Source organism: Diplotaxodon limnothrissa, linkage group LG19 (genome assembly GCF_057381915.1).
Source record: "Diplotaxodon limnothrissa isolate DT_005_m linkage group LG19, D_limnothrissa_male_GT1.1, whole genome shotgun sequence".
Taxonomy (NCBI): domain Eukaryota; kingdom Metazoa; phylum Chordata; class Actinopteri; order Cichliformes; family Cichlidae; genus Diplotaxodon; species Diplotaxodon limnothrissa.
In genome coordinates, this window is record NC_140614.1 from 2874192 (window position 1) to 2901832 (window position 27641).

The 27641-nt window shown below is 39.5% G+C and overlaps 1 protein-coding gene across 1 annotated transcript in view; it reads left to right on the forward strand.

Moving 5' to 3' along the window:
- The first annotated feature begins 16089 nt into the window (after nucleotides 1-16089).
- Nucleotides 16090-27641, forward strand: part of syne3 (spectrin repeat containing, nuclear envelope family member 3) — a 57940-nt gene continuing 46388 nt past the window's right edge. Inside the window, exons 1-3 of the mRNA XM_085342737.1 lie at nucleotides 16090-16195; nucleotides 22858-23015; nucleotides 27262-27434. Of these exons, the coding sequence (XP_085198863.1) occupies nucleotides 22872-23015; nucleotides 27262-27434 (317 nt within the window). The 5' untranslated portion in view covers nucleotides 16090-16195; nucleotides 22858-22871. The remainder of the gene's footprint in view (nucleotides 16196-22857; nucleotides 23016-27261; nucleotides 27435-27641) is intronic.

Here is a 27641-nt window from a genome sequence, read left to right on the forward strand (position 1 = left end):
ACCACTGATGCTAATTCTTGTCGTCTCTTTTAGCTTTGTCAGTTGTCAGCTGCTATTGAAAAGGTCTTTGTACAAATTACTGCTATTCCTGGTATGATGAAGAAACCGTATATTTTGTATTTTAATTGTATAGATAAAGATACAGTGTATAGTGTCTGTATTTATGCCGTGAGGTATTGATTGTTTATTTATATTTATTGTTTTGATTTTTAACAATCATAAAATGAAAGTCACAATGAGGTGCATTGTTAATCATGACTCAGTTATTTTCATATATATATGATAGATAAATAATGAACTCTGATCATATTTGTAAGACAGTTATTTCAGCTAAAATGATATTCTGACCTAAGATTGAGGAACACACATTAAGAGTTCTCCGAGGTTACTCTGTTAGTATGCGCATCATCTTAAAGGCGAATAAGTGCTTTTGCTTTAACATGGATACCTGCTTCTATTTTGCTGCTGTCAGTTTCAGCATTTTCATTATATGCTGTATAGAGTTCTAGAAACAAATATGGGAACAGCTCAAATGTTTTTGTGAAGAATGGCTTCTAAAAATATGAAAGAAATTGATTAAATACAAAGTGAAGCTGATGAATGTCAATATAGTAACATTAGTGGAAAATAATACATAATCATAAAGTTTTCTCTGTAAAAGAAATCAAGAAACTCAGGATTCATGCCGTGGAGAACAATACTATGTATACCAAAGTTTCTTGTAATGTAACCATAACTGCAGAGATATTTCACTTACCTAGGACACTTGAACTAAAATTCAACGTACTAGTAACACATGACAAAGATCAAAGGTCTGTTAGTCAGTATTAGAAGTTGGGCTGATCATATAATGGCTAACTCAACAGTAACTCAGCTGTTAGCATCTTGCTGGTGATTGATCAACACAATCACATAAAAAAAACAATCAATTCTCAAAAGACAGAGAAATATGTGGATATGCGTAGCAATGGGTTTGTTTCAATAATGTGAATAATTATTAGTCTGCATGGTTCAGAGCAAAGATTTGGTCTGCTGCTATTTTTAACACTTCTTTAGTCTGAAAGCCGCAGTCTGGCAGGACTTATTTACAATTTTTTACACTCTTTTTAAATAAAATTAAAATGTAAAAAATATTTGGATGGAAACAGGCAAGTTCCAGAATTTTTCATGTGCACAGGCTGTGGTGGGAAGTTAAAAATACAAAGTGGTTGAAAATACAGCTAGTTCTAATGATTTTAAATGTTCAAACTCCTGCCTCCATACGTAAGGTTTAGAAGTAGTGCTGTCAGTGTTAATAAATGTTAATAACGAGATTAACGCTGACAGCACTATTTAGAAGACATGACTGCCTCATAAGAGTACATTAGCTGAATTGAAGCTCAAGTTTCAGCAACAAGGTAACTGAGCTAATAACATATGCTCTGGTTAATTTTTTTTCCACATTTTCCTTAAAACTCACCATTTCAGTGAGGTCAACAGACCAGTAGGTAGTAAACCTAATCACTGTGAGGCATATGAAGTGGTGTCCATTCTTAGCCAGTCATCATCACTGTTGAAAGGAAGGTGTGTTCAATTAGCACAGTGATGGATACTCATTCATCTAACAATATAGACCGGTAATGTTTCTATTATTTAGTATATTCTAGCCAAAAGTGATGGAATGGGAGAGGTTTAAATGGGCCCAGCTTCGGCTTTACAAGTTTCAGAAAACATGGCATCAAAAAGGTCATCATAAACCAGAAGTTTTTAGAAGACACCTCTGAAAAACATTGTTCTACAATTTAGATAAAAGGATAAAAATCAATTTTGGATGCCGATTACCTTCAGACCCTCAGATGACACTGAATTAAGAACAGGTATCATTCTATCGTGAACTGCATAGGCTCAGGAGCACCTCCAGAAATCATCTGTGAAGACAGTTTGATGGCTGTAGATTAAAACTCTGTTATACAAAGAAAAATTGACTTAAAGTGGAAAACACTTCTGTAATAAGACAAACTAAAATTTGAAATTGTTTTTGGAAAACAGAATTGGGCACTTGCTCCTCTGGACTAAACAGGAGAGGGACCACCTGCCTTTCTATCAGGACTCAGTTTAAAGCCTCCATCTCTGATGGTATGGGGAGCAACTTATGTACCATCCAGAGTATGGCTTCAGGGAAGGGTTTGCATATTTCAGTAAAACCACATACTGCATCTCTTCCAGCAGCATGGCCTTGTACTAGAAGCATCTGGCCACCAACTGAAAAACATTTGGTGTGTCTTGAAATGAAAAACATGAGAAAAAAGACCCAGGACTGTTGAGCAGCTAGAATAATCTATCAGGCTACAATGGGGCAACAATATTTCTCTCCCAAAAGAGCAAGATCTCCTCAGTTCCCAGACGTTTATAGACTGTTACCAAAACACGAGCGTAGTGCACCTCAGGAGGTAGTGCAGGTCATCTGCTAATGGTGGTGCAGTCCCTGGCTGCTCAGTTGACATGCAAAGTATCATTGAGCCAGAAACCCTAAACTACTTTCTGATGCAATTATTGGAGTGTGACTGTTAGAAAGCACTTAGGTGTAGAAAAAAGGTGCTGGTGTGAATGAGATAAGTTGTACAAAGCACCTTGAGGATCTTTGGGTTCCCCAACACACACCACTGGATGCAAGTCTCTGGTTATGCTTGTCCAAAGGTGATACTAGACCAAACCCAGTTCGCTCAGTTTTATTAACTGTCAGAGCTACAGTGACTGCCAATCAAAGTCAGCACCAACCACACCTCAGTGCCAGCTTACCAAGTGTGCACATAAATAGAAGAACATAGCAAAATAGAAATGGCCTCCTCTGGTACTGCCCCTGAACCCTCCGTTCCACAAAGACCAGTCGTACTAAACATAGTCCCAACTATTATCGAATTTAAAATTAGCTATTTTTTTCTTCTTAAAAATTGTACATTTTCTACGTTTCAACATTTGATGTATTTTCTATGTTCTGTTGCGATTAAAAGATGGGTTTGTAACATTTTCAAATTGTTGCATTTTATTTAAAATTTACATTTAATACAGCATCTCAAATGTTTTCAGAACTGCTGTTATATTTAAAGTTGTGTTTAAAGCCACATGTGACTTGGGATTATGTTTTGTAAACTGCTGCAATTGCAATCAATACTATGGGTAAAAAAGGAAACTACCTACCTCTTCTGGTGTCATGTTTTCTAAAACATCATGTTTCTCAAGCATTGTCGTTTCTGTATGAAGATAACCACACATTTATGTATTTCTAGCCACCGGTTTTCTGGAACCACTTTCACTCAGCAGGGATTCAAGGTGTGTCTGACCAGTCTGCAGATTCAGATGTGAAACACTGATGCCCTGTACTTCTTCCTGCTGTGTTCACATGTTTCCTGACTTTTTATTTTGTTATGCAGTTCAACAAAGTGAAGTGTTAAAAAACACACAATTCTGCAGTGATTACGGGGTGTAAACGGACTCACGCGCAGACCAGGGATCCTTGCAAAGAAGACAGTGAATTTATTTACAAAAGACACCAGGTGATAATATGCACACGTGCAAGAGGGGGGAAGCGGGGAGGTCCAGGGCTCCAGGCAGAGGTGGGACCAAGTCATTGTTTTGCAAGTCTCAAGTAAGTCTCAAGTCTTTATCCTCAAGTCTCAAGTCAAGTCTCAAGTAATGTCAGGCAAGTCAGAGTCGAGTCTCAAGTCACTGGTGTAAAAGTCCGAGTCAAGTCACAAGTCTGAAACTTTGAATTTCAAGTCCTTTCGAGTCTTTAAAAAAAAAAAAAAAAAAAAAGAAAAAATAATGTTGCAGTTATGCTAAATGTAAATATTAGACCATGTAATTTTAAAATCTGTGTTTTTCTCAACACATGACAAAATAGTGAACTTAGAAAATATACACAAATTGTGAAATTGCACCTCTATAAAATGCAGCTCAATTAAACCTAGCTCCAAGAATAATTTTCACCGACAGTTCTGAGATAAGCTGCATGTTATTCTTGGATGCGCTTGTAGGACTGGCTTTAAAATCGCATGACAAAAATATCATACATATTAAAAAAAAAAAAAAAAACTGCATCACCAACGTAGCCTGGACAACATTTGCTAGTTAGATGAAGTCAGCTATCTCATCGTAGCATATTTATATGCATATTTATAATTATACGCTTCTTGGAGTGAGTGCATACACTCATGAAGTTTAGTAACTTCAGGTCACTGCAACAAGCCCAGGTACAGTTTACTGACGGATGGGTACAGGACCTTGAAATGCACCGTGTAGAACGAAAGACCATCGTACGTATCATAAGTTTACCAGTCTCACAAATTGTCTTCATAAATACACATTCCTTAACCGTTTATTAATAGGACCTTTGAGCTCAATGGTAATTAATTAGTAGTGGAAATAATTTGTGGTACCCATCACAGAAATGTAGCAGTGACAACAATATTGTATGCTGTAATCGTACTGGGCAATTAGTGATACAAAAAACCTGTTTTATCCTGTGAATAAAAGTATATGTTTTTGTCAATGTACCATAATAACAGAAGCGAAACGCAATATTGTGTCAGGACAATTCACTATTTATGCACAATAAATAAAGGAGCATAGCGCGACAATTTCTGTTCAGCGCCAGACTTGCTTGTAACCTATATCACCAATTATGTTATGAAAATGACGCATTAACTACAACAGCAGACTGACCTTCATGTAAATGCTTGGAGCAGACTAACCTGTGAGCTGGAGTGTTCTAGGACGTTATATTTGATCTTTGAATGGCTGCAATCCAGGCCATCCATCGCATCTTTGTTACTTCGGAAACATGAACAATTTCTCTTCAACGACGTAATCCGATAACAACCGATCTCTTTACCCGTCGGCTTCCCGTGGCTGTCATGCGACCGGCTATTGCAGTTAATAATACAACGGCTTCTTGACATTTTTGTGTTTCTTTTTATCGCTGTATAACTGATTTTAATTGAAAGCCTGCGTGCGCTAGTACCGCTTGCCACGAGTTCCCAGAATCCTTTGCGGTTCTACCCGTGAATGACGTCACATTTTCAATCTCTATATAATATGCATGTTAAATTTTGTATTTGGGGTAAAATATCAAGTCTTTTCAAGTAAACCGGTTCAAGTCCAATTCAAGTCCCAAGTCATTGGTGTAAAAGTCCAAGTCAAGTCACAAGTCTTAGAACATTTTTTCAAGTCAAGTCTAAAGTCATAAAATTAATGACTCGAGTCTGACTCGAGTCCAAGTCATGTGACTCGAGTCCACACCTCTGGCTCCAGGGTCCGTGAGGGATCGAACAGACTCCAAACGTTTCCAAATTTCTCTCCTCTCTCCACCACAAGGTCGTACACGCCACACACTCGCTCGCAGGCGGGTCCGGGAAAGATCTGTACACAGAAACTCCAGTTAGAAACAGACTGACAGAAAGCAACTCACAGATTCGAATTTTCTGACTGCAGGGGGACTGCCGCTGACAGCTCAACGATCCAGCGACGAGTAGCACAGTGCTGCCATCTTAAGTAGGGCTCGGGATTACGAAGATAGGCAGCAGGTGTGGAGATGGCAGGTGCGTGGGCCAGGGGCGGGAGCCCATAATGAGCACCAATGAGCATAATGAGCTGATCGTGCAAACAGTTCTTTTAGCCCGTTCTAATTTAATCACATCATGCCGAGATGATATTTGACAGTTGCTGGATTTTTCAAAGAATGTATGTATGTAAAGTACAAAGTTTGTTTGTTTGTTTGTTTGTTTGTTTGTTTTTTTTTGGGGGGGGGGGTTATATTTAATAATACATTTATACGTCAAACAAATATACTGTGACAAATTTTTTCAAATCCACCAATTTTATCCTATGACAGCATCAGTAATTCAAAATTTAATTAAGTTGAGTGACAAATGACATGTCCACAGTAAAGCTTTATTCATATCGATCGTAACTGTATAGATATTTATGTTTTTATTTGGAAGCTGATCCTGTATCATTAATAAACATGAAGCCTGTGACTGAAATGCTCTGTACACATGAGTTGTTACTATTTTTTTGGATATATTAAACACATTAACTCACTAAATCCTCTCATGTAAAATTGCAGTAATCCATATTTTATGTTAGCTCTATAGAGCTTATTGTATTGAATGATATTTATGTCATAATGTATGTGCAAGTAAAAAAAAGCATAATTCAAGCAAATAATTTCATGTCACAAATGCAAGCAATTGCCTAAGCTTGACTACTTTATCTATTCTGTAGCAATCTTTAGCATAATCTTTACTTATATACTTTACTTATATACTTATATACCATGCATTTTAATGAATTTAAAACATGATAAAGTAAACAAAAGACAGAACGCTTTTTCTTAAACAAGTGGAGAGCTCAATGTTTAGGAAAAATACAGTTTTTCTCTATTTAAATTAATGCCACTTTATAATTGCCTTGAAATTTAATAACATTATCAACAGTGTATCAAGAATATCATTTTTGATCTTTCCACACATACGTGTAAAAAAAACTCATGCGCAGTTTGGAATCAGACCTGTATGAGTCATACATTTCTTATCCTCTGGAGGGCGTCCACATGTCAACTAAACAAGAGGGGAATTTAAAAAGTGGCCATGTATTTGTTTGCACTCTTTTCCTCTCTTGTGTGTTGTGTTTTTCTACATGTACAGCACTTCTGTCTGCCCCCATGTTCCCGTATTTTAGAAAGATGTCATACTGCCTTAGAGATGTCTTTAAGATTTGAACCAAAATCAAAATGAGCAATCTTAAGAACACAAAATACTTGCTTTTAATGTAAACTTGAGATGTCCTTCTCAAAGTCATCAGAGTGCTCTTGAAACGTCCCATAAGAATAAGACAAGAGGGTGTGACATCACAGCAGAACACAAAGAGGATGAGCAGACTGTTTTTGCTAATGAAGCTTGTGTGTGCACCAAAATGTTGAAGATGTTCTGTCAGTCACTTCTGGTGAGTGCCGTGTACTTTGCTATGGTGTGCTCCATGAGCCGTACTCCATCATGGACAGTCCTGACCACCCTGCGAACAATCATAATCCTCTAATTCAGGTCTGCTCCTCCAAAGAAAGATACAGGAAATCTTTCATGCTATCGCAGTCTATAATGTGACCCAGTTCTGAAAGCCTTGGACTACTGTGTAAAATGTAATAACAGAGTGCAGTGATTTTCATGTTTTAAGAAATAAAAATAAAAAGTTATTCTTTGTAATCATAAATGTCACTTCAAGGTCAACCACTTCAAGTATTATTTTTTAGTTATTTGTTAGTTTTACCAGAGCAAGAAGTGGACCATACATTTGAAGACTTGCTGGTCTTTGTAACTGGAGCTGCCACCACTGGGGTTCCCAAAGTCCTGCAATAGTTTTATGACCAGGAACCAGGATTGCGCTGCATATTGTACGCTTACGACATGCAGCTTATGCCTCTATCTGCCAAGAGATGTCGAGAATGAAGAACAATTTAAAGAACTTATTTACACTGCATTAAAAGGATCCCTCAGTTTTGGAAAGGCATGTGACTTCATGTGAAGTAATTGTGCACTGCTTTGAACAGCTGACTGTAAACCTGTGACTTTAAAGATTGCATGTTCTCAATACGCCTGGATTCACCCTGGCTTTCTGAGTTTTTCCGATGTATTTTAAAATATAGACCTTGAAAGTGTCTAAAGTGTACTCTTAGAAATTGTGCCTTCTCTGTATTTACTTATATTTATTGTTTAGTTTAGACAACAGTTGGTTAAGCAGGAGGCAAACAGTGCACAAAAATTTGTTTTCTTTGAGTGTTGACTGTGTTTTAATTTTGTACAAGCCTTTTGAATATAAACCTGTTAACATGAACAGAACTGTCGCTGGAATTATTCAAACATAAACCTAGCTGCATTGACTATAGTAAAAAATAACCAATAATTTATTTATTTTTTATTAATTCCAATCAAAAAATGAAAAAAGGCAAAGCAGAGACTGTGTGTGTTTCTTCATGTATGTGTTGGTAGGTGGGCATAGCACCAGGGTGTAGTTTAGCCTTGTACGGTTGGTCTTAAGTGTCAGAGGATGAATAATTTGACACAGGCATAGGGTAGCCATTATAAGTGTAAAAACTGTCTACAGGAGAACTAGGTTTTATTGTAGGCAGAATATTATGTAATGTAGGCTGGCACTACCTTTCTGCACAACAAATTAAATAGACTATGTTTGTGTTATTCAGATGTTGCATGAAAATGCTCGGTAGCTTTGTGCAGGAAAAACAGGTTCGCTTGCAGTAATGTGGTGAGCTCACAGTAAAGGCTTTGGTGTTCATGGTCAGTGATATATCAAGTGTAGCCGAGATTAATTTATTTATCTGAATAGTGTAGTATCCAGCAGCTGGATGTGTAGTGGTACACTAAAGTAAAGTGCTATACAAATACAGGCCATTTATACAGTTTCGAAGTGGGAGTCGCAAGGCTGATTCCAACCCGGTATCCAATAAGGGTCCAGGCTACGTCTGCAGAATGTCCGCAGTTTGAACACAAGCATTTCACTACATGTTGACTGAGATAGTTTTGAAACATCTTCCTACGTGTTGTTTTCAAATTCAGTTGTGTAAATCCATAAAGAGCAGCTCGTCCATTAAGAAAATCTACTGGAATTCACATTAGAAATGATCCTAGTTTTTAGTATTTCCCCCACGCAACAGCACAAAACAACAGATCTTAGGCTTCCCCCATCTTTTGAATCTTACTTTAACGCCTGACTGTTCTCATTTTTCTGTTTAGGTGTGGAGGCAAAGTCATCCTCAACCATGTAGGCAACAGAAAAATGAGATAATTTAAAATTCTCTCTTACTGCTTGTGTCCTGTATAATAGATTCAAGCAAAGAACATTCATTAGAATTAGAACTGAGATTTAAATAACATCAGTATTCTCATGTACTACGATTATATTAGTATATAATGAATATAGCAGAACGTCCAGTTACCTTTCCATAAAAAATATGGTAGAAATGTATTTTAAGGAGCCACGTTTTGCTTTCTTACTTTGAGTGCATTTCATAGCCATTACTTTTTCACTTTTATTGAAGTAAAGAAGTTGAATCAGTACCTCAAGTTTTACTGAATTTTTTTTAAACTTTCTTTTTATTGTTTTTCTTTAAACACTATACAACAAAACAAAACAACAAAACAACAACAACAACAAAAAGATAAATACAACAAGTAGGATAACAAACAAACAAACAAACAAACAAAAACATGTTGGATCTCTTTGTTTCTACAGTTTGATCATTTCTCATTATCAATGTGTTGGTCTTTATCCTGTTGGGTTTATGTGCTCAGTCCATTTCTCCCACTTTTTATGGTATTGATCTTCCTGAGTCCTTATTCTGTAGGTCAATTGTTCCATGGTTTGTATTTCATCTATAATTTTGATCCATTCGTCCTGTGATGGTGGGTCTATCTTGTTCCATTTTCTTGTAATTGCCTTTTTAAAGGCAGCAAGCATAATTTTCAATATGTATCTACCTTCTTTCATCACATTTCCCGTAATGACACCAAAGTATATTAATGTACAAGTCTTAGATACAGCATAACCCAGAATTGTACCTATAACTAAATGAATATCTTCCCAAAATTTTGTAATCTTGGGACAGAACCAGAACACATGGGAATGATTCACATTTACCTCTCCACAGCCCCTCCAACACGGTTGTGGTAATGAGGTATGTTTGTTCGTAATTTTGGGTGTTATAAAAAATCTAATTACATTTTCCCAGCAGTGCAGTCTCCAGGCACGTGATGATGTTGTTGACTGCTGTATTTTCCAGGTTTGTGAACATTCCTCATCAGATATGTTCACTCCCAACTCTCTCTGCCACTTCAGTTTTACATATGTTATTGTACACCCTCTTGCCTCCATTATATGCTCGTAAATTGTAGAGATTGTTCTAATTGTTTTTGCTTTGTAAACTTGATTGATTGATTGATTGATTGAATCTTTATTTTGAACATGTTGAAAAAGTATAAAAAAAAAAATAGAATTAAAAGAGACAAATGAACAAAGCAAACAAAAGGAAAACGAGCAACCACAACTCCAAATAACGTCCATGTTCAAAAAGGAGCAGGAAGAAGCATAAGCTTATTTAATCCCACCCCTTTTCCACTATCTAGTATCAATAGACTACAGAAATACCTCCTTGTAATTACATTATATGTTATGTGTAATTTTTTTTTTTTTTTTTTTTTTTAATATATACACATATATGTTTCTATCTATCCATACCTACGTATATACACACATTGAAAATGTGTATATGTGCGTACATATACACATTTTCAATAACCCCATTAACACCTGAAGGATACACAACCTACAATTTTATATATATTTAATATATATATATATATATATATAACACCCAGCACGCCCCTGTGGGCGGTTTATCCTTCAAGCTCGGGTCCTCTACCAGAGGCCTGGGAGCTTGAGGGTCCTGCGCAGTATCTTAGCTGTTCCCAGGACTGCGCTCTTCTGGACAGAGATCTCCGATGTTGTTCCTGGGATCTGCTGGAGCCACTCGCCTAGCTTGGGAGTCACCGCACCTAGTGCTCCGATTACCACGGGGACCACCGTTACCTTCACCCTCCACATCCTCTCGAGCTCTTCTCTGAGCCCTTGGTATTTCTCCAGCTTCTCGTGTTCCTTCTTCCTGATATTGCTGTCATTCGGAACCGCTACATCGATCACTACGGCCGTCTTCTTCTGTTTGTCTACCACCACTATGTCCGGTTGGTTAGCCACCACCATTTTGTCCGTCTGTATCTGGAAGTCCCACAGGATCTTAGCTTGGTCATTCTCCACCACCCTTGGGGGCATCTCCCATTTTGACCTCGGGACTTCCAGGTTATACTCGGCACAGATGTTCCTGTACACTATGCCGGCCACTTGGTTATGGCGTTCCATGTATGCCTTGCCTGCTAGCATCTTGCACCCTGCTGTTATGTGCTGGATTGTCTCTGGGGCATCTTTACACAGCCTGCACCTGGGGTCTTGCCTGGTGTGATAGACCCCAGCCTCTATGGATCTTGTGCTCAGAGCTTGTTCTTGTGCTGCCATGATTAGTGCCTCTGTGCTGTCTTTCAGTCCAGCTTTGTCCAGCCACTGGTAGGATTTCTGGATATCAGCCACCTCCTCTATCTGCCGGTGGTACATACCGTGCAGGGGCCTGTCCTTCCATGATGGTTCCTCGTCTCCCTCCTCTTTCTTGGGTTTCTGCTGCCTGAGGTATTCACTGAGCACTCGGTCAGTTGGGGCCATCTTCCTAATGTATTCTTGGATGTTCGTTGTCTCATCCTGGACTGTGGTGCTGACACTCACCAGTCCCCGGCCCCCTTCCTTCCGCTTAGCGTACAGCCTCAGGGTGCTGGATTTGGGGTGAAACCCTCCATGCATGGTAAGGAGCTTTCTTGTCTTTATGTCAGTGGCTTCTATCTCCTCCTTTGGCCAGCCTATTACCCCAGCAGGGTACCTGATCACGGGCAGGGCGTACGTGTTGATGGCCCGGATCTTGTTCTTACCATTCAGCTGACTCCTCAGGACTTGCCTGACCCTCTGCAGGTACTTGGTGGTTGCAGCTTTTCTAGCGGCCTCTTCATGGTTCCCATTCGCCTGTGGGATCCCCAAGTACTTGTAACTGTCCTCTATGTCTGCAATGTTGCCTTCTGGTAGTTCAATCCCCTCAGTTCTGACTACCTTCCCTCTCTTTGTTACCATCCGACTACACTTCTCCAGTCCGAACGACATTCCAATGTCATTGCTGTATAGCCTGGTAGTGTGGATCAGTGAATCGATGTCTCGTTCACTCTTGGCATACAGCTTGATGTCATCCATGTACAGGAGGTGGCTGACAACTGCTCCGTTCTGTAGTCGGTATCCGTAGCCAGTCTTGTTAATGATCTCACTGAGGGGGTTCAGGCCTATGCAGAACAGCAGTGGGGACAGAGCATCTCCTTGGTAGATCCCGCACTTGATGGTGACTTGTGCTATGGGCTTGGAGTTGGCCTCTAGTGTTGTACGCCACATCCCCATTGAGTTCCTGATGAAGGCTCTTAGGGTCCCATTGATCTTGTACAATTCTAGGCATTCCAGTATCCAGCTGTGGGGCATTGAGTCATAGGCCTTCTTGTAATCAATCCAGGCAGTGCACAGGTTGGTCAGTCTGGTCTTGCAGTCTCGGCTGACTGTTCTGTCTACCAGTAGCTGGTGTTTTGCTCCTCTGGTATTCTTGCCAATTCCTTTCTGTGTCCCGCTCATGTATTGACCCATGTGCCTGTTCATCTTAGCCGATATGATGCCTGACAGGAGCTTCCATGTAGTACTGAGGCAGGTTATTGGTCGGTAGTTGGAGGGGACCGGTCCCTTCTTGGGGTCCTTGGGGATCAGGACCGTCCGGCCTTCAGTTAGCCATTCCGGGTGTCTCTTGTTAACTAGCAGCTGGTTCATTTGTGCTGCCAGACGCTCGTGGAGTGCAGTCAGCTTCTTCAGCCAGTAGGCGTGAACCATGTCGGGCCCTGGTGCTGTCCAACTCTTCATACTGGAGACCCTTTCTTGGATATCTGCCACTGTGATGGTTACTGGACCCTGTTCAGGGAGGTCGCTGTGGTCAGCCCTCAGATCCTCTAGCCACTGAGCATTGCCGTTATGGGTTGCATCCTTCTCCCATATGCTCTTCCAGTATTGCTCCGTCTCCAGCCTTGGTGGTGCTGTTCTCTTATTGTTCCCTTGCCACTGAGAGTACACCTTTGCTGGTTCTGTGGAGAACAGCTGGTTTATTCTCCTGCCTTCTATCTCTCTGGTGTACCTCCTCAAGCGGCTGGCCAAGGCTGTGAGTCTTTGCTTGGCAGTTTCCAAGGCCTCAGGTATGGAGTATTTCTTGCTGTATTTCTTAGGCACCTTATTTGTCGCACCTTTCTGCAACTCCGTTAGTTGGCTAACCTCCCTCCGTGCTACTTTGATCTTGCCCTCTAGCCTCCTTCTCCATGGAGGGTACTGCCCCTTGTCGCTGTTCAACTTGTAGCCAAGCATCTCACTGATCACTGTTGCCGTATTGTAGATCAGCTTGTTAGTGTCGGTAATCGTGGTTGTAGGTATTGCCCGTAGTGCTGCGTTAACATCATCTAGCAGACCTTCTGAGGGAACTTCACGTAATCTTGGTAACCGGCTACGCGGGATCCAGGTTTCAAACTTGGCCATGATCCTATATCCTATATATATATATATATATATATATATATATATATATATATATATACACATATATATATATATATATACACATATACATATATATATATATATATATATATATATATATATATATATATATATATATATATATATATATATATATAAACTTCAGTTATGGTTTTAATTATCGAATTTTTATCCAGATCTACACTATGTTTTACTTCTTTATTAAAAAAGTCCAGAATCTGTAAATATCTGTAGTGATCTTGATTACTTAGGTCATATTTTTGTTTAATCTCCTGGAAACTCATAAAATTCCCATTTTTAATTAGTGTACACATCGCTGTTAATCCAGTAGGAATCCACTGTTTAAATCTTTGTTCCACATAACCGGGTGTAAAACCCTCATCATAGGCTATCCATCGAACTAATCCAAGCTCTTTTTCTAGTTTGTATTTTCGTATCAGGTTAAACCATATTTTAAGCGTAAACTGAGTGACTGAATTCAGCTGTTTAATTACTCTCATTGTTTCTTTTCTGTCTCCTGTAAGGCTTTGAATTTCTCTTCCTTGTGCTGATTTTTCTAAATTCTTCCATTTGGCTTCATAATCATTGTCACACCAACAAATGATTTGTGCAGCATAAAAGTATGCCTCAAGATTTGGGAGTGCCAAACCCCCCTTATCCTTTCTTATCTGTAGTGTTTCAAATTTAATTCTTGGTCTATGACCATTCCATATAAACTTGGATATAATTTTGTCCCATAATCTAAATTGTTTTTCAGGTATATCAATGGGTAGTGACTGAAAAAAGTAGAGAAGTCGGGGTAAGACACATACTTTTATCGTCTCTATTCGAGCGCCAATATCTGATGGAAGAGTAGCCCACCTATCCAAATCTCTCTTAATTTCCTTATCTAAGTTAACGTAGTTAAGTTTATATAAGTCCTCAACGTTTTGTGATAAGGTTACCTCAAAATATTTCATTTTTGTTGCTCTCCAATTCAAATTATATTTTTGTTTTATGGTTTTGGATGGGAGATAGTTGAATGTTAAAATCTGAGTTTTATTCAAGTTATGCTTGTATCCTGAATAAAACCCAAATATGTCGAGTTGCTTAATTAATATGGGAATACATATGTCGGGATCCTCTAAAAAACAGATCACATCATCTGCAAAAAGTCCTATAATATGTTCCTCATCCCCCACCACTATTCCTTTAAGATTTCTATTTTGCCTAATTGCTTGTGCAAGGGGTTCTATAAAGATTGCAAACAAAGTAGGAGAGAGGCAGCAGCCCTGTCTGGTAGACCGCTCTAATTTTATACTCTCAGTTAAACTGCCGTTTATTCTTATCCTTGCAGTTGGGTTTTGATAAAGCGTTTTAATACATCTGATAGCTTTATCATTAAATCCAAATTTCTCAAGTACCTGATATAGAAAATTCCAATTTACGCTATCAAAAGCCTTTTCTGCATTGAGGCTTATAAAGACTGCACATTTTCCTTTTTGTTGAATATGATTGATAATATATAAAGTTCTCCTTATATTGTCTTGGGTTTGATGTCCCTTTATAAAGCCTGTCTGATCTTCATTGATAATATCTCTAATAAAATATTCATATCTTTTAGAAATAATTGAGGTATATATTTTATAGTCAACATTGAGTACTGATATAGGTCTATAATCTGAATAAATCTCACTTGATTTTTTTTGGGGGGATCACTGTTATAACCGCTTCTTTCCATGAAGGGGGCATTTCACCATGTTCGAGTGTATAATTGAATGATTTTTCGAGTAGTGGTATAAGCTGTTCTTTAAAAGTTTTATACCACTCGGAGGGTAAACCGTCACTGCCGGGAGATTTATTTGATTTTAATTTATTTATTGCTTTATCTATCTCTGTTTTTGTAATAGGAGAGGTCATAAGGTCATTTTGATTGTTCCCAATTGAGGGTAAATCCAGTTTCTCAAGAAAAGCTTTTATTTGATCAATGTCAGCGGAGAGAGGTTGACTGTATAACTTTCTATAGTAGTTCCTAAACTGATTTCCAATCTCTTTAGAGTCATAAATTATTTGATTAGTTTCTATATCCCTTATCTTATGAATTGTCCGATCTGTTTTTACTGAAATTTTTAACAGAAGTATCTGTATTTCTACTTAAGTCTGTAAGTTACCATGGTGATTTAGCCGGTTAAAACTTCGCGACACAGATAACTCGACACGCGCTAAACCATTAATCTTGCTTCGTAGTTACACCCCTCCGGACTCAGCAGCTGCTCCGGGTTTGTTTAGTCCTCTGGTTCAATCTGTTGAGTTCAGGTTCTGGCGGAAACACTCTAGTAATACGACTAGAACTGAGAACGGTATGCAATTAACGGTCAGGAATACCATATTAGTGGAACCTGCAAATCTGCAGTCAACAAAAACCTGTATGCATGTTTTTCGTGAATGTGTCAAATAAAATTGTGATTTCACGATTACTGTTTCTATCTCTATTTGAGGAATAGGCAAAAATGTACTATCTTCCTTCTAAGCATGTCGAATGCTACAGGAATTTTCATACTTTTACTCGGTTTGTTTGAGATATTTCTCTGTGTAGTTTTGCATTTGTTTTTGTATTTCTTTTGACAAATCTAAAATCTTCTTTTTTCATCCCACTTTTCAGAAACCTTAGCAATATTATTTAACAGTATTTAATTCCTTTAGTGTTTTTTTGTTTGTTTGTTTTTATCTGCGTCTGAAGCACATTTCTGGGTTAGTTTGAAACATCAGGTCATTTGCAGTTTACATGGTGTCCTTGAAGGCAGCAAGGCAGGCTGCCTTGCTTGCCGTACACTCCAGCCCCCGAAGGCCAGGGTTACTTCCTGCCTTTTGTAACTTTGCTGTACACAACATAGAAGTACAGCGATCGCGGCGGTGGCTTCTCTCACTTGATGAACTCAAAGCTGTAAGTTTTTATTGTATTTTTTTTATGCCACATGATAGTAAATGCACCGTCGTGGAGATAGCCGAATCACAGAACTAGCTCTAGCTACAAACACGGATAACTCTCTGTACTGTACTTAGAGTTGCTCTCTGTTAAAATACTATGCAAGAAAGAGTTAGGTAGAACTGAAATGAACGCACATGGTTTAGTTGTGTGTATGTATGTATGTATGTATGTGCTTTTAACAGTAAACCAGTGGGGCACCGACCTTGAATTTTGCCTGATAGTTTAGCATACCATAGCATAGCATAAAAGTCGTTAAAAACGAGACTGTAGTTAGGTGTGGAAGTTGAACTATGTATGAATATTCACATGTGCCTTTGAATTCTAAATGAGCATGGGAACCTGGCTTAGCATGACAGATAATTTGTTTAATTGTACCGCCGTCAATTGTAGATGCGTGTAAAAGTTGGAAATAATGGTAATGCGAGTTGACCGCACGAGCTGTGAGGAAGGAAGCGGGGTGTCACTACAGCCATGATACAATCAAGCAAACCAAAACAAAGGTTCCGGCGGGGGCGCAAAACGTGTCAGCTGCTCGGTGTGTGTGAGAGAGAAAGAATTTGTTACAACGCAAGTGAAAAGTTTTCGTTGGAACTTGGCAACGTTGCTTGTTGTGAGCAAACCCGAACACATCTGCATTTCCTTTTTAACTCGCTGCGTTGCTGACTCACCTGACAACAAACAAAGCAATAAAAGGGGATGCCAGCTAGTATACTAGTAGCTACATTTAGTCGTCAAATATAACGCCAGTTCTAATGAAACAAGGCATTAGCAATGAAGATGAAACAATTTTTAATAAGGGAAAAGCACGTGGGTGTTGGCAAGGATAAACAAAGATTTAAAATTTCCTATCTTGAGTCGGGAAATGAAGTCCTAAGTATTAGCAAGCCTCCATAGTCTGAGGTAGAGTGTGCAGATATTTGTTAGAAGGAATGCTGTGGTGGGGAAAAGTGAGTCACTCATGAGAGGGGCCTGTGCTGCCTTTCTATTTTCCCTTGGGTTTTTTTTTTTCTTTTTTGGGCTTTGGCTTCTGCAGTGAACAAAGTGTCATAATAAGAGTATCTTCTCTTATCTGGGTTCACTTGGCCTGGCAGTCAGTCACATGAAGCAGGCTATGAATTTGCTAAGTTAATTCAGCATGTTCGCATAAAAGATTTTTCTTTTACTTATTTAGTAAAAAATCTACTTGGGGAAAGTAAAACTCTGAGTCCCCTGACCTCAGGTTTTTTTCCCCACTGAATTATTGTAAGTAAGTAAGTAAGTAAGTAAACTTTATTAAGCGCTTTTCGCAGACAGGCAATCACAAAGCGCTGTACACAAATATTAAAATATTAAAATAAACAATAAAATCAATAGACATTATATACAATGTAAAAGATCAAATGTAAATAATGTAAAAAAAATAAAATAAAATATGTAGATCAACAAAAGGCTTGTTAATATTGTTAATATTAATTTTTAACATCTACACCATCATAACGTTTTGTTTTCAGCAGAAGAAAAATTCTGCATCAAAACAAACTGGCAAACTTACTTATTCACTTGCTTGATAAATGTGAATACACACACTCCAAATCTACCCCATTCAGGAGATAATACACTGTCAGTACACCCCAGATTAATGTCAGAAAACCTGAGAGACAAAGTTATAGAGGTGAAATAAATATTTGATGCCTTAGTTTAGATTGCATGTATATTTTCATGGACCGGCCTGTAAAGTGTCACAGATAAGTACAACAAAATAAAATGACACGACCAAGACAAAAACTGTGGTATTTTGTAAATATAATAATAAACCCAAATTCACTGTGTAACTTTATTAGCAGCGTCCTCCTGAAATGCGCCAACAACATTGAGAGTAACATCCTCTTCTCTGCCCCTTAATGCTCTCTGGTCGCTATGGTAACGCGTAAATATTTCTTTCAAAATAAGACGCACAACTACAACACGGGAAAAGGCCCATGGAAACCAAGTTAATGATAAAAACTCTGAAAACCCTAAATTTCACACCCGAGCCTCAACTCTCGCGGGGGTTGGGGACCGCTGTCTTATTTTATTTGGCTTTGACGTTTGAGCACATTTGAGATTCTTTAAATATTTTTGCATTTAAAAAAATGTTTTCTTTAAAAAAATGAAATTTAAATATAGAAAGTAAATACAGTCACAGCTTCTAGTTTTTTTGTGTTTTGTTTTGTTTTTGACAGTTGTATGCAGTTGAACTTTAAAACATTGCAATTTCTAAAATGAAAATAAATGATTTTTTTTTTTAAATAGCTGGTTTTTTTTTTGTCTTTTGAATGTTTATCATTTGTCATTAATAAGACAGAAGTATTTCATATCTGATTACTTGATTCATTGACTGAATAGTCAATAGATTACTCGATTAATAAAATAATCAGTAGCTGCAGCCCTAACCCTAGGCGTTACCAACCTTCTGTTGGGATAACAGCAAAATGTGGCCTGAGAATGTCAGAGCCATCAGGAGTTCTAATCGTCCAGGGCAGAGGTTCAGGTTTTGTTTGTAATTGATCTACAATAAAGTGTGGAACCAGCAATGAAGCTTTTACATTTATGCTGAAATAAATAGACACTGTTCTTTATAAATTCTAATATAAGTTGAGCACAGAATTTTAGATCATCTTATTATTTGGTGTATTTTACTTTTACCACAGCATGTACTTAAACTCTCAGAGTCCTCAGGTTTGTCTCTCAGGTTAGCCCACAACGAATCTTGGTTTTGATCCCAATTCTTAGTCGAGTTCAGAGATTATGAATGTGAATCAAGAACCGCTAGTTCAATTCCTTGGAATTTGTTGGTCATGGTGGACTGGCTTTTCTAGTCTGAACACTCAAAGCACTTTACAAAACTTGCCTCATTCACACAAGCACTTGCTTCCTTTGCACTTTCTATCTAATATTCACATGCATTCATACTCAGATGGATACATCGGAGAGCAACATGGGGTTAGTATCTTGCCCAAGGATATTTGGCATACAGACGAACAGACAGAGATCAAACAACCAACCTTCCGGTTGGTAGGTGGTCTGCTCTGCCACCTGAGCTACACTTCCTTGAACTTTCGATCCCATTTAATCTTTTGCTGTTGTGCTACAATAAACTGATTTCAGTTTGTGTGCTGGAGGATGAAAATATTGCCATAGTCTACAGCAGCAGTCCCCAACCCCCGGGCCTCGGACTGGTACCGGTCCGTGAGCCGTTTGGTACCGGGCAGCGAGAGTTGAGGCTCAGGTGTGAAATGTATGGTTTTCAGGGTTTTTATTGGTTTTCAGCGTTATTTTGTTATCGTTTTTATTGTTAACTCGGTTTTCCTGGGTCTTTTAACGTGTGTTATGAATAAATCTTCTTTTTTTCGGTACCGGTACTAGTTTTATTTTGTTGTATTTATCCGCGACACCTTAAAGGCCGGTCCGTGAAAATATTGTCGGGCATAAACCGGTCCGTGGCGCAACAAAGGTTGGGGACCGCTGGTCTACAGCATGGATATGGATATTACTTTTACTTTATTATCATTCTGTTGTCTTTTTGTGCAAAGTGGAAACTGCATCCAGGACAGAAATGCATAATTAATATAATGAGCAGTATAACAGATTACTTTCTCCTGGGTGTAATTTAGTAACATACTGCATTACTGTTAAGAAAAGTGTTCTGTGTAATATGTGTAATTATTACTTTTTTTCAGTAGCAATTTCAACACTGATCACAACAAAGACTGAACGCCTCCAATATGACAAACACTTGACCACACAGCATGCAGTTAATTTGCACGAATGTAATGTCTTTGATGCTGCTTAGCTCAACTCTGTGGTGACTCTGAAAGTGGAGCCAAGGAGAACCAAATGACAATTTGGAATTGAATTGACAAGTGATGACTATCAGAATCAGAAAAGCCAAATTATTATCAATTCCCATCCTTACTCCCCATTTTCTCAGGAGCATCTCTGAATCACTACCAGTACACAAGAGGGTTTAGAGAGGACTTTTGCTGATTGAGTCTTGTCTTTTTTTAAATAGTAAATTCATCATCTGTGATCTAGCTATCTATCTAGCTATCTATCTAGTTATCTATCTAGCTATCTATCTAGCTATCGAGCTATCTATATAGAGAGAGGGAGGGGCTGGGGTCTATCACACCCGGCAAGACCCCAGGTGCAGGCTGTGTAAAGATGCCCCAGAGACAAGCACATAACAGCAGGGTGCAAGATGCTAGCAGGCAGGGCATACAGTGGGGCAAAAAAGTATTTAGTCAGCCACCGATTGTGCAAGTTCCCCCACTTAAAATGATGACAGAGGTCAGTAATTTGCACCAGAGGTACACTTCAACTGTGAGAGACAGAATGTGAAAAAAAAATCCATGAATCCACATGGTAGGATTTGTAAAGAATTTATTCGTAAATTAGGGTGGAAAATAAGTATTTGGTCACCTCAAACAAGGAAAATCTCTGGCTCTCACAGACCTGTAACGTCTTCTGTAAGAAGCTTTTCTGTCCCCCACTCGTTACCTGTATGAATGGCACCTGTTTGAACTCATCATCTGTATAAAAGACACCTGTCCACAGCCTCAAACAGTCAGACTCCAAACTCCGCCATGGCCAAGACCAAAGAGCTTTCGAAGGACACCAGGAAAAGTATTGTAGACCTGCACCAGACTGGGAAGAGTGAATCTACAATAGGCAAGCAGCTTGGTGTGAAAAAATCAACTGTGGGAGCAATCATCAGAAAATGGAAGACATACAAGACCACTGATAATCTCCCTCGATCTGGGGCTCCACGCAAGATCTCATCCCGTGGGGTCAAAATGATCATGAGAGCGGTGAGCAAAGATCCCAGAACCACACGGGGGGACCTGGTGAATGACCTGCAGAGAGCTGGGACCAAAGTAACAAAGGTCACCATCAGTAACACACTACAACGGCAGGGAATCAAATCCCGCAGTGCCAGACGTGTTCCGCTGCTGAAGCCAGTGCATGTCCAGGCCCGTCTGAAGTTTGCCAGAGAGCACATGGATGATACAGCAGAGGATTGGGAGAATGTCATGTGGTCAGATGAAACCAAAGTAGAACTTTTTGGTATAAACTCAACTCGTGGTGTTTGGAGGAAGAAGAATACTGAGTTGCATCCCAAGAACACCATACCTACTGTGAAGCATGGGGGTGGAAACATCATGCTATGGGGCTGTTTTTCTGCCAAGGGGACAGGACGACTGATCCGTGTTAAGGACAGAATGAATGGGGCCATGTATCGTGAGATTTTGAGCCAAAACCTCCTTCCATCAGTGAGAACTTTGAAGATGAAACGAGGCTGGGTCTTCCAACATGACAATGGTCCAAAACACACCGCCCGGGCAACAAAGGAGTGGCTCCGTAAGAAGCATTTGAAAGTCCTGGAGTGGCCTAGCCAGTCTCCAGACCTCAACCCCAAGTATTGAGTTGTATTTTTGTTATTGACCAAATACTTATTTTCCACCCTGATTTACGAATAAATTCTTTACAAATCCTACCATGTGGATTCATGGATTTATTTTTTTTTCACATTCCGTCTCTCACAGTTGAAGTGTACCTCTGGTGCAAATTACTGACCTCTGTCATCATTTTAGGTGGGGGAACTTGCACAATCGGTGGCTGACTAAATACTTTTTTGCCCCACTGTACATGGAACGCCATAACCAAGTGGCCGGCATAGTGTACAGAAACATCTGTGCCGAGTATAACCTGGAAGTCCCAAGGTCAAAATGGGAGATGCCCCCAAGGGTGGTGGAGAATGACCGAGCTAAGATCCTGTGGGACTTCCAGATACAGACGGACAAAATGGTGATGGCTAACCAACCGGACATAGTAGTGGTAGACAAACAGAAGAAGACGGGCGTAGTGATCGATGTAGCAGTTCCGAATGACAGCAACATCAGGAAGAAGGAACACGAGAAGCTGGAGAAATACCAAGGGCTCAGGGAAGAGCTCGAGAGGATGTGGAGGGTGAAGGTAACGGTGGTCCCCGTGGTAATCGGAGCACTAGGTGCGGTGACTCCCAAGCTAGGCGAGTGGCTCCAGCAGATCCCGGGAATAACATCGGAGATCTCTGTCCAGAAGAGCGCAGTCCTGGGAACAGCTAAGATACTGCGCAGGACCCTCAAGCTCCCAGGCCTCTGGTAGAGGACCCGAGCTTGAAGGATAAACCGCCCGCAGGGGCGTGCTGGGTGTTTTTTTTTTTTTTGGTTTTTTTTTGTTATAATAAAAATAAAAATAAATTCCCCACTCGCCCCTGTGGGCGGTCAATATATACAATATAGATAGATAGTTTTTATGTCTTGGAGCAAAGCGTGAAGTTTTTGCAAATGACCATATAGAACCCCTTAGAAACCTTCAGTCTAACCATGATTTTTTTACAGAAAAAACTCCTCACTGCTTTGCTGCAAACGAGCACAGCCATATGTACGGAGTCACTGATTGTAACAAGAACCTGAAGTGGATATGCAATGATTCTACTCTTGTTCATATCAAAGTGTTGTTCAAGTTGTTTCTCAAAACGTCACCAACCTACAGCTGGTAAAGTTCCTCTTCAGCAGAAAGTGTCTACTAAAACTGCCTGCTGTTGTTCTTTTCAGACCCAGAACTAGTCATGACTCTACCGGAGCAGCAGGAGTTCACAGACAACCTGGATTCAGCCAAGTCCTGGATGACAGCCATCCAAGAGAGGCTGAAGGCCAATGACAACACGCAGGGCCCCCGTCAGGCTCTGGAGGCCAGACTTAGGGAGACAGAGGTGGGTTGGTAAAATTAATCTTGACCCTTCCCTTCTGACCCATGCTGTGTTGTTATACATCTGACCAGTTTCAGACAGGGTCTAATTTGAGGAGACATAACCCGGTGGAAAGCAGCTATTTGATCTCAAGGACTGCTGGAATTACATCATGCCAGCCATTCGGGAAAACATGAGGCAGGCCAGGGCTGGTGGGGGAAGGAGGTAGCTCAGTAGGTAGAGTGCTTGCCCCGAAGGGTTGGGGGTTCAAATCCACCGAACGGCTACCCTGACGTACCCCCGAGCAAAGTACCGTCCCTACACACTGCTCCCCGGGCACTGGATTTTTGGCTTCCCACTGCTTCACTGAGTGAATGGATTAAATGCAGAGGAGTAATTTTCCTACGGGGATTAATAAAGTACACATACACATCGGTTAGTTGAACTTTCAAAATAATCAAAGATGGTGTTGTTTTCTCAGATGAGTAAATAAAAAATTACAGGTCACCAAATATTGTTTCACAAAGGGCTAAAAGGGAATGCCACAATTTAGACAGAAACAAAATACTTGTCTAATTAACCTACTAATGCCGACCTTGTTCTAATTTTTGTGAGGAGAAAGGTTGGAGGTGAGGATAAGCACAATCAGATCTGAAGATGCACTTATCTAAATCCTCCCTAATCTATAATCTAACACGGCAAAAATGAGCAGAGAAAAAGCCAAAAAATACAAAACAGTTTTGCAAGTTCACAATTTGGGCAGCTGTCAATGTCCTATGGCGTCTCTGCTGGACTACTCTGAACTGCTCGTGTTGCAGAAGAAAAAGGTAAAACCCCATATCTCTTTTTCACATAACTTTCAATACCTGTGATATCTAATCACCGGATGTCCAACCACACCTTATCATACACTCTGTGACTAAAAAACAAAACAAAAAAAAAACCATACCCCAAATCACAGAAAGTTGGGACGGTGTGTTAAATTAAAATCAAACTGAAAACAGTACTTTGTTAAATTATCTTTTACCTGTATTACATTGAAAACAATACAACAGCGCATTATTTAATGTGTTCCTCATGAATTTTATGGGGTTTGTTTGTTTTCAAAATTAACATGTATTCAAATTTTGGTTCTTGGGACACAAAAAAGGTTCGAACAGTAAAGCATTTACCAGTTACCATAACACTTAAAAGACGTTTAGGGACTACAGACACCAAGTGATGAAGTCTTTCAGGTGTAATTTTGTCCCATTCTTTCTGCAAACAAGTCTTAAGGGCAACTTGTTGCTGGTAACCTTCTAGGTTACCATTTTCTTCTTTGGTCTGGAGTACACGGCGTCCATTTCTCCCCAAAAATACTTGAAATACAGAAATTCGTTTGAACACGTTTCTACTGTGTGATGGTCCATCCTTTTGGCACAGAACAGTTTTAACTGGCATTTGTGGACAAAGCTACGTATTGTGGTACTTGACAAAGCTTTGCCAAAGTAGTCCTGTGCCCATGTGGTAATATCGTTTATAGATGAATGACGATTCTTGATGCAGTGCCGCCTGAGGGATCAGAGATCACGGTTGTTCATATTGGGCTTGCGCCCTTATCATTTACGCACTGAAATTCCTTCAGATTCCTTGAATCCTTTAAGAATGTTATACACAATCTTTCTTTGAGGAACATTGTTTTTAAACATTTTAATAATTCCTTTACCTATTTGTTGGCAGACAGGCGATCCTCGGCACATCATTGCTCCTAAAGGAATAGACCTTTCTTGGATGCTGCTTTTGTACCAAATCATAATTACAATCATCTGTTGACATCACATCCTTATTTCAATTCAATTCGATTCAATTTTATTTATATAGCGCCAAATCACAACAAAAGTCGCCTCAAGGCGCTTCATAGATACAGAGAAAAACCCAACAATTATATGACCCCCTATGAGCAGCACTTTGGCGACAGTGGAAAGGAAAAACTCCCTTTTAACAGGAAGAAACCTCCAGCAGAACCAGGCTCAGGGAGGGGCGGGGCCATCTGCTGTGATTGGTTGGGGTGAGAGAAGGAAGACAGGATAAAGACATGCTGTGGAAGAGAACCAGAGATTAATAACAGATATGATTCAATGCAGAGAGGTCTGTTAACACATAGTGAGTGAGAAAGGTGACTGGAAAGGAAAAACTCAATGCATCATGGGAATCCCCCGGCAGCCTACGTCTATTGCAGCATAACTAAGGGAGGATTCAGGGTCACCTGGTCCAGCCCTAACTATATGCTTTAGCAAAAAGGAAAGTTTTAAGCCTAATCTTGAAAATAGAGATAGTGTCTGTCTCCTGAATCCAAACTGGAAGCTGGTTCCACAGAAGAGGGGCCTGAAAACTGAAGGCTCTGCCTCCCATTCTACTTTTAAATACTCTAGGAACAACAAGTAGGCCTGCAGAGCGAGAGCAAAGTGCTCTAATAGGGTGATATGGTACTACAAGGTCATTAAGATAAGATGGGGCCTGATTATTTAAGACCTTGTATGTGAGGAGCAGGATTTTGAATTCAACTCTGGACTTAACAGGAAGCCAATGAAGGGAAGCCAAAACAGGAGAAATATGCTCTCTCTTTCTGGTCCCTGTCAGGACTCTTGCTGCAGCATTTTGGATTAGCTGAAGGCTTTTCAGTGAGTTTTTTGGACATCCTGATAATAATGAATTACAGTCATCCAGCCTGGAAGTAATAAATGCATGAACTAGTTTTTCAGCGTCACTCTGAGACAGGATATTTCTAATTTTAGAGATGTTGCGCAAATGGAAGAACGCAGTCTTACATATTTGTTTAATATGTGCATTGAAGGACATGTCCTGGTCAAAAATGACTCCAAGGTTCCTCACAGCGTTACTGGAGGCCAAGGTAATGCCATCCAGAGTAAGAATCTGGTTAGATACCATATTTCTAAGCTTTTCAGGGCCGAGTACAATAACCTCAGTTTGATCTGAATTAAGAAGCAGAAAGTTAGCGGCCATCCAGGTCTTTATGTCTTTAAGACATTCCTGCAGTTTAACTCATTGGTGTGTGTTATCTGGCTTCATGGACAGATAGAGCTGGGTGTCATCAGCATAGCAGTGAAAATGTATGCTATGTCTTCTAATGATACTGCCTAAGGGTAGCATGTATAATGTAAACAGAATTGGTCCTAGCACTGAACCCTGTGGAACTCCATAATTAACCTCAGTGTGTGAAGAGGACTCTCCATTTACATGAACAAACTGGAGTCTATTAGATAGATATGATACAAACCACTGCAGCACAGTACCTGTAATACCTACAGCATGTTCTAATCGCTCTAATAGGATATTATGGTCGACAGTATCGAACGCTGCACTGAGGTCTAGCAGGACAAGCACAGAGATGAGTCCACTGTCAGAGGCCATAAGAAGATCATTTGTAACCTTCACTAAAGCTGTTTCTGTGCTGTGATGAGCTCTGAAACCTGACTGAAACTCTTCAAATAAACCATTCCTCTGCAGATGATCTGTTAGCTGTTTGACAACTACTCTTTCAAGGATGTTTGATATAAAGGAAGGTTGGAGATTGGCCTATAATTAGCTAAGACTGCTGGGTCTAGAGATGCTTTTTGAGTAAAGGTTTAACTACAGCCAGCTTGAAGGCCTGTGGTACATAGCCGATCATTAGAGATAGGTTGATCATATTTAAGATCGAAGAATTAATTAATGGCAGGATTTCTTTGAGCAGTTTTGTAGGAATGGGGTCTAAAAGACACGTTGATGGTTTGGAGGAAGTAATTATTGAAGTTAACTCAGAAAGATCAATTAGAGAAAAAGAGTCTAACGTAACATATTTAACCAATTTACCTGATTACTAGCCCTAAATTGCTCCTGCCCCAACACTTTTTGGAATATGTTGCAGGTCTGAACTACAGAAAATTATGTATGTTTACAAATGAAATGAAGGTGTCCAGACAAAACCTGAAATATTTTGTGTTCATATTGTCTGCAATGAAATAGAAGTCAAAGTAAATTTAGAAATCACTACTTTCTTTTTTTATTTGTGTTTTCCATACTGGCCCAACTTTTTCTGATTTGGGTTTGTACATGATTCAAAAAAAGTTTAAACATTAAAATCTATTTTGTTTTCATGTTATACTTAACAAATTCCATTACATATGAACATACTTCACTTCATGTTTTATTTAGCTCAGGCAATTTTGTTAAAATTAGATTTATCCACAGTTCATTCTCTCTCTCTCAATTCCACCTTTCTCGACAACAGAAGATCCGCCAGTCAGAGGAAGAAGGCCGTGTGAAGATGGACATGGTGCTGGTGGCTGCTGAGCAGCTTCTGCAGAATGGAAATGAAGAGCTCAGGAACCACACCCATACTCAGCTCAAAGACCTGAAAGGCCTCTGGGAAGAGACCTGCACCTACATCACCCACTGTCACAGGTGGTCATCTACACTGTTCAGGAGTGCAGGATGTGTGGTAATGTGTAGCATTACTGGTTGGTTTGGCCTGAGGGCAGCCTTGACTTCATGTTCTGTTTTTGAATTGCCTTACCGTATAAGCTCAGCTTAGTGGGTCTAAACTAGAGAAAAAGGCTCTTACTTGGTGTTGCCTCTCTCTGCGTTAGAGTATCACTTCCTGTTACAACA